This window comes from Capsicum annuum, chromosome 7 (assembly GCF_002878395.1).
Source record: "Capsicum annuum cultivar UCD-10X-F1 chromosome 7, UCD10Xv1.1, whole genome shotgun sequence".
Classification (NCBI taxonomy): domain Eukaryota; kingdom Viridiplantae; phylum Streptophyta; class Magnoliopsida; order Solanales; family Solanaceae; genus Capsicum; species Capsicum annuum.
Window position 1 is genome coordinate 222,008,056 of NC_061117.1, and position 8,314 is coordinate 222,016,369.

An 8,314-nucleotide genomic window follows, 5' to 3' on the forward strand; every position below is an offset into this window, starting at 1 on the left:
AAAAATTCAATACTTTTTTTCTTATCCCACCCTTTTTATCATATTCGTTCTCATTGTTTTTGTTAAATATATACAAATACTTTTAAAAAACATATACTTATCCAATTTGTATAACGAACACACGAACATAAGTAAGAAACAACTTATTTTTCTAAAAAAATATTTTTCCTCCTCCATAATATCGAACACACCCTAAAAAATAATTTTTTTGAGATCAAAAGTTATTTTTTTAAAATGTATTTTTACGCTTTATCTAGGGTGTTTCTAGGGGCCGGGCCGGGCACCATCGGGGGGATTGGTGGTGGAATGAAGAGGTGGAGAAGAAAGTGGGGACCAAGAAAGGGGCGTATGCTAAGTTGGTGGAAAGTAAGGACGAAGAGGAGAAGCGGGTAAACAGGAAAAGGACGAAGAGGAGAAGCGGGTAAACAGGAAAGAGTACAAGCTAGCGAGGAAGGAGGCGAAGTCAGCAGTCACGGCAGCTAAGACGGCCGCTTTTAAGAGCTTGTATGTAGGGTTACAGGGGAAAGGAGGGGAGAAAAAGTTGTTTAGACTCGCTAAGGCTAGGGCGGGGAAGGGTCGTGACCTCGATCAGGTGAGGTGCATTAAGGGGGAGGACGGTAGAGTGTTGGTGGAGGACGGCCACATTAAGAAGAGATGGCAGTCGTATTTTCATAGGCTCTTGAATGACGAAGGGGGTAGAGCTATTGTGTTAGGGGAACTGGAGCACTCAGAGGAGTGTCGGGATTTTAGCTATTGTAGACGTTTTAAGGTAGAAGAGGTTAGACAGGCTGTCCGCAGGATGCGAAGGGGTAGGGCGACGGGGCCGGATGAGATACCGGTGGAGTTTTGCAAGTTCGTTGGACAGGCTGGTGTAAGGTGGTTGACTGGATTGTTTAATGAAATCTTCAGGACAGCAAAGATGCCCGAGGCGTGGAGGTGGAGTACCATGGTCCCTCTCTACAAGAATAAGGGGGATATTCAGAGTTGCAATAACTACAGGGGGCATTAAGTTATTGAGTCACTCTATGAAGATCTGGGAGAGAGTGGTCGAGGTGAGGCTGAGACGGATAGTATCTATTTCGGAAAACCAGTTCGGATTTATGCCCGGCCGCTCGACGACGGAGGCAATCCACCTGGTGCGGAGGTTGGTGGAGCAGTATAGGGAGAGGAAGAAGATCTGCACATGGTGTTTATCGACCTGGAGAAGGCATACGACAAAGTCCCCAGGGAGGTGCTTTGGAGATGCTTGGAGGTGAGTGGAGTACCGCTGGCATATACCAGAGTAATTAAGGATATGTATGATGGAGCGAAAACCCAGGTGAGGACGGCGGGAGGAGACTCAGAGCATTTCACTGTCCTAACAGGATTGCATCAGGGATCTACTCTTAGTCCCTTTTTGTTTGCGTTGGTGATGGATGTGTTGACGCGGCGCATTCAAGGGGAAGTGCCGTGGTGTATGCTTTTTGCAGACGATGTAGTGCTGATAGATGAGACTCGAGGGGGTGTGAATGACAAATTAGAGGTGTGGAGGCAAACTCTTGAGTCTAAAGGGTTCAGGGTGAGCAGAAGCAAGACAGAGTATGTGAAATGCAAGTTTAATGACGTGAGGCGGGAGAATGAGGTAGTAGTGAAGCTGGAAGCACAGGAGGTATGTAAGAGGGATAAGTTCAAGTATCTTGGATCCGTGATCCAGAGTAACGGTGAGATTGACGAGGATGTCTTGCACCGTATTGGGGCGGGATGGATGAAGTGGAAACTCGCGTCGGGGGTGCTGTGTGATAAGAAGGTGCCGCCCAAGCTTAAAGGCAAATTCTACAGGGTGGTAGTCCGTCCGGCCTTGTTGTATGGAGCGGAGTGTTGGCCAGTTAAGAATTCCCACATCCAAAAAATGAAGTGGCAGAAATGTGGATGTTGCGCTGGATATGTGGACTGACTAGAGGGGATAGAGTTCGGAATGAGACCATCCGGGAGAAGGTTGGTGTGACTTCAGTGGAGTGCAAGATGCGGGAAGCACGATTGAGATGGTTCGAACACGTGAAAAGGAGGGGCATGGATGCCCCGATCCGTAGGTGTAAGAGGCTAGCGTTGGATGGTTTTAGGCGGGGTAGGGGTAGGCCGAAGAAGTACTGGGGTGAGGTGATTAGGCGGGACATGGAACAGTTACAGCTTACCGAGGACATGACCCTAGATAGGAAGGTCTGGAGGGCGCGAATTACGGCAGAGGATTAGGGCCAGTTTGGGTCGCTAGTGTAGGGAATTACTTGGTGGGGGTTTTATTCCTGTTATGATTCCGTGTTCCGTGTTCCATGTTTTATTACGAAGCTGTGTGCTTTCCTCTGCTTTCCTCTGTTTTATATTACTTATGGGTGCCGTATTTATATTATGTAATCTGCTTCTGTGCTTTACTATGTGTTTGTGTGGTATCTCGTGCCTTGAGCCGGGGGTCTATCGGAAACAGCCTTTCTACTTCATCAGAGGTAGAGGTATGGACTGCGTACATCTTACCCCCCAGACCCCACTAGGTGGGAATACACTGGGTTTGTTGTTGTTGTTATTTTTTGAAAAAAAAAATTTCATTCACCAACCAAACATAGGAAAACAAGTAAGAAATCAACTTGTTTTCCAGGAAAATATTTTCCAAGAAAACATTTTCCTTCATACCAAACACACCCTTAGTTGGCATCTAGCTCAGATTTGGTATGAGTAACTCCAGGTGAAAGACATAAAACTGAGCCTACTCTAAAGCCCAATTATTTTGCATAAGAAATATAGCAGATCGAGAATAAACGTGTACCAACGGGCTAGGCTTTAGCCATGCACATAGTGCATACTTCTTAGAAGAGTAAAATTAAGTAAATACTCAATGTTCATCTATGCAGCTGCTAACCTTTTGCAAGGATGAGAAGTCAATACCAAAATGTGCCAGATGTTGTGCTAAAAGTGGGTCAATAACGCTTTCATCCTCTGGATAGGAGAAAACATCTGAACTGCCAAAGTTTGCAACCAATTAGCAATCATCTAAAGAAAAAATCACTGTAACACATTATAAACAAGGCAATATCACCGAAAGGAACAGAAAGGTTGATGTTGTTCTCAAGATCAACCAAAACAAAAAAGAAGAGCTAAAGAGCAATTTCAGTCAACCAAAACAAAAATAAGATTTAAGAAGCAACTCTAGTCAACCAAAACCATCAGAAGAGATAAGCGGCAAGTCCTGTCAACCAAAAACTGGAAGTAGACAATTTTCTAGTAAACAACTTCTCAGCGAGAAGATACAACTTATAATATAGCATTACCTGCCCCGTCCAAATCGGCAGTTACGGTCCCAAGCTTTACAGCAAGTGGATAACCAGTTTCTCTGTAATGGTTGACAGCATGATCATTACCACCAGTTCCATCCCAATTTTTCCTCCCGCATAGGATAGTTCCATCAGTTAGATTCAGCCAAAGATTCTCAGTCTTATCACATTTGGCACATTTCCAGCCCACAGGTGGAACAGCAACACCGTTGTCAAGCTGTTGCAGCTCCGTGGCATATTTACTGACAAGCTTCTTGTCAGCAGTCCAGGAAGCAAGTTGCTCTTTTCTCTCAGCACCTTCAGCTAGTAAAATAGTATCAACAGCCAATCTTACCTGCAAGTTTGTGATGAATGCAAGCAATATTTCAATGTTCCATTTTAGTCTAAACAAAGGGAAAACCATGAAAAGATATTAATAAATGTACCTTTTCCGGCAATTCCACTGATGGGAAAGGAAGAGTGACATTATCGGGCAATATAACTATTTCACAGACTTCTTCGTACTGGGGTTCATTGTTGTCAAACCCTCCGTCAAGACCTAGAAGGAGAGAGGCATAATCCAAGTTAATTTAGCAACTAAGCTTCAATCCCAAATTAGTTGGGGTAGGCTAAACACTGTCAAATGATAAATATCAGAAATGAGAACTTATATGGTTCTCTATTCTTCTTTTTTCCTTTTTCGGCCTGGTTGTGGAAGCTTGTAGCTATACTAATGTGAAATATTGAAGTACCTATAGCCAAGAGAGTGGGTTTTTTGGACGGTCTATCTTCACCATCTGCCTTCTTTGTCTGGGTTATATGCAGATAAACTGGGTTCCCAGTCTTCTCATAGTTCCAACCAACATAATCCCTTCCAAATGCAAGAAAAGTACTCATATCAACAAACAGCCCACCCTTGGATTTCTGGAAAAACAGCGATGAAAATGTTACAAATTGTAACTAAATTAATAGCAACTACTTCATAAGTGAAGACATATTTCGTAAATGAACATTAGTAAACACAGACGGAAAAGATCAAATGAATAAGCCAACACCGGCATGTCATTTCATAGAGGATATACCACCATTACTACTAGTCAATCCCAAACTCGCTGGGATTGGCTACATGAATCCTCTACATAAATATTCTGCACTACTTTGACACTGTTCTGCAACTTCAAAGCTGCTTTAGGAAAACAAATCACTCTGAAGTGCTAATCACTGCACGCTCTAATTAAATTGGAGCGAACCATAAATGAGAAACCCAATGAGATTAACGTGCTATTTCCCAAACAAAAAAATGGCCAAAGCAAAGAACTACAACCTTGAAAATTGAGTCTACAACTTCTATTTATTACTAGTTATGGACTATGCATATGAATCACTCGCAACATATCTATTCCGTGCTATTTTGAGTCTGTTCTACAACTTCATAGCTGATTTAGAAAAACAAATCACTCGCAATACTACTAATCAACTTCAAGCTTCTAACCAAATTAAAGTGAACTATAAACCCTAGAAGAAACTTGTAAACACTATGGCATTAAAATGCAACTCCCTCACAAAATAATTACACAAAGCCTCAACGAGCAACAACTCAATTAAACTCCATAATCGTAAAAATTCCAGCTAGTACTAGTTATGGACTATGCTTATGAATCTTCAATATCTAATTCCACTCTATTTTGACTCCATTCTACAACTTCATAGCCGCCGCTTAAGGAAACATATCACTCGCAATACTACTAATTGAAATCAGAGTGAACTATAAACCCAAGAAGAAACTTGTAAATCCTGCGGCACTAACAATGCAATTCCCTTAAAAAAAAAAAATGACAAAGCCAATAATTCTTTTTGACAAAGACAAAGCCAATAATTACAACCTCAATAATCGAGTCCGACGAGCAATGACTCCAATTAAACTCTACAATCATGAAATTCCAGCTAGTACTAGTTATGGACTGTGCTTATGAGTCTTCAATATTTAATCATGGTCTAATTTGACTCCGTTCTACAACTTCATAGCGCAATACTACTAATCCAAATTGGAGTGAATTATAAACCCTAGAAGAAACTAGTAAATCCTAGGGCACTAACAAGCAATTGCCTCACAAAAAATGACAACAAAGCCAATAAACACAACCTCGATAATCGAGTCCGAAAAGCAATGACTCCAATTAAATTCTAAAATCGTGAAAATCCACAGCTAGTACTAGTTATGGACTATGCTTATGAATCATCAATATCTAATTCCGCTCCATTTTGACTCCTTTCTACAACTTTATAGCGCAATACTACTAATCCAAATCGGAGTGAACTATGAACCGTAGAAGAAACTAGTAAATCCTACAGCCCTAACAATGCAATTCCCTCGCAAAAAATGAAAACAAAGACAATAAATACAACCTCGATAATTGATCCCAACAGCAACAACTCCAATTAAACTCTATAATCGTAAGAAATTCCAGCTAGTACTAGTTATGGACTATGCTTATGAATCTTCAATATCTAATTACGGTCTATTTTTACTCCATTCTACAACTTCACAGGGCAACACTACTAATCCAAATCAAAGTGAACTACAACCCTAGCAGAAACTAGTAAATCCTACAGCACTAAGAATGAAATTCCCTCGCAAAAAATAACAACGAAGACAATAAATACAACCTCAAAAATCAGTCCGACGAGCAATGACTCCAATTGACCTCTACAATCGTGAAATGACTATGCTTATGAATCTTCAATATCTAACTCCGCTCTATTTTTACTCCGTTCTACAACTTCATAGCGCAATACTCCTAATCCAAATCGGAGTGTAACTATAAACCCCAGAAGAAACTAGTAAATCCTACGACACTAACAATACAATTCCCTCGCAAAAAATGACAACACAGTCAATAAATACAACCTAGAAAATCGAGTCGACGAGCTCTACATCTCCAATTAAATTCGATAACAGTCATTAACTACAGCAACAAAACGAGTAATAATGAAGTAAAATTATAGCGAAATGATAATTCTAAGTTTTTAAAATTGAAGATTACGGGAGTATCGAAGGAAATGCAGCACTCGTGTTTGTAGATACGAGTAGTTGGCTCTGGAATCCGAACACGGCTAAGGTTCGATCGGAGAAGCTCCATAGGGTTCTTCTAGATTATTCTTCTCTTACAATCGCCGAGAACAAATGAAATTCCACGAGTAAGAAGAAGTGGAGTGCGTGTGTGTGTGTGTATTTGGATTCTTTGCTAAAATGTTGAGCAACCGCCTTTTCCCCTAATTCCCAAATGAAGAAAATGAGCTACAACGGAGTGAAGAGTATTTATGGACTTTGTTGTAAGCAACTGGTAGAACGTCTTCGATTCTTATTAGAGCTTTGGCCCACTAATTTAGATTCACGACCAATTTGTAGCTTGTTTGAACAGTTTCAAATATAATTACAGAAATTTTTTGATATTTATTATTAAAACTTTTAATTGTAAGTATACATTTAATAAAAATATATTTTCTTCTCTTTAAATTAAAGATATATAATTAGTTTCGATATATACCTTTTCAATTTTGGATCTATTAAGATATAAAATACATTCGAAGATACATTTTTTTTCTTTCTAAAGATACATAATTAACTCCCGGTATATTTTTTCTGATTTTGGGTCATAATTAGCTTCCGATACATCCAATGAAGATACATAAGTAGTTGAGATTTTTGTAATTGTCTTTTTAAGAGTAAAATTTTGTGTAAATATGGTAAGTTAATGTATATGTTTATGTTATTTTTTCTAATTTTTTTTTCTGCTTATTTTTTTCTTCAGAAGTGCTTATTTTAAAAAATTGAGGTGATTGACCAAGTTTTTTGAAGAAAATAAGTGTTTTTGGAAAATAACAAAACATTTTTTCAGAAATAAAAAAAGGAGCTTCTCCCAAAATACTTTTTAAAACAACATTTTTGAGAAAAATACACTAACAAACACTTTAAAAAGTTTGGTCAACTATTAATTGTTACTCAAAAGTGATTTTTTTAAATTTATTGATCAAACACAAATTGATTCTCATCAAAAGAACCTTTTAAAAAAATACTTCTCATAATAAGTTGATTTTATAAGTTTGGTCAAACAAACTATTAATCTTGATGGATGAGTATCTCTTAATTGAATTTATTATCTAAATTATGTATGTAATTAATATACCCGTCAAGAGGATCCTTCAATAAAAATCTCCTAGTTTTTAGTGTCCATAGGTTCTCGATCAGTAGCCTATAAATTTAAGTGTTGATTTACTAGAGTGTGGTTTACATAAGTATAATAAAATAGATTTAAAATGCGAACGAAGTCGAAAAGGTCATTATTCAAATATGAAAAATTCTTTATCATCTCGTCCCAATTCTTTTTAGTAATAGCTACTGGCGAATGAAGTTCTTCATTATAGAGCAATTTCAACAAGGCTAAATGTTATGGATGGACCGAGACCAGTTATGGTAAAACAGCTTATGTATATTGTTGAGTAAAGAGTATGATTCCTCTTATCTCTGTTCTCATAGCCTAAACTTCTTACTCCATTCTTGTCTCTATTCGTATGTTACTTGTAATTTTAATATTTCCATTGTAATTTAGTATTTTGAGTATTGCATTTATGATTCTAAAGTTGTAATCATGTCCTACTTCTCAATAAAGTACCGAGTAATTGGGGCTTATTAAATTTGCTAGTAGCTCAAGAAAATTGAAGGAAAGCTATCTTTTAAGTCTTGAATGAAGGATTGGTGACATTGACCAACAGATAGGGTTAAACATCATTAGGAAACTTGATTAAGTTAATTGTGGACTTGATTAACATTTTCAAAACTTTCTAATCTTTTCAAAAATACAAATCAACTCAACCCACACCCCTCTTCAATCTAAATCAACCACTCTCTCCTCTCTCTCCAGCTTCTCTCAACTCTCTCCCAACCAACAGTTCTGCAAAATTTCTCCGTTCAACCCCCTGACAACTTCTACCTCCGGCGACAAATAGTTGGGCTTCGAGTTCCCCTCTTTTCTCCC

At 38.6% G+C, this 8,314-nt stretch overlaps 1 protein-coding gene across 1 annotated transcript in view; it reads right to left on the bottom strand.

Moving 5' to 3' along the window:
* The window catches only part of LOC107878714 (ubiquitin carboxyl-terminal hydrolase 14), a 14,741-nt gene extending 8,086 nt beyond the window's left edge, over positions 1-6,655 (bottom strand). The window contains exons 1-5 of the mRNA XM_016725807.2: positions 6,323-6,655; positions 4,031-4,202; positions 3,725-3,837; positions 3,297-3,633; positions 2,888-2,982 (exon numbers count right to left, since the gene is read on the bottom strand). Coding sequence (XP_016581293.1) covers positions 2,888-2,982; positions 3,297-3,633; positions 3,725-3,837; positions 4,031-4,202; positions 6,323-6,418 — 813 coding nt within the window. The 5' untranslated portion in view covers positions 6,419-6,655. The remainder of the gene's footprint in view (positions 1-2,887; positions 2,983-3,296; positions 3,634-3,724; positions 3,838-4,030; positions 4,203-6,322) is intronic.
* Between the last annotated feature and the right edge of the window lie 1,659 nt (positions 6,656-8,314).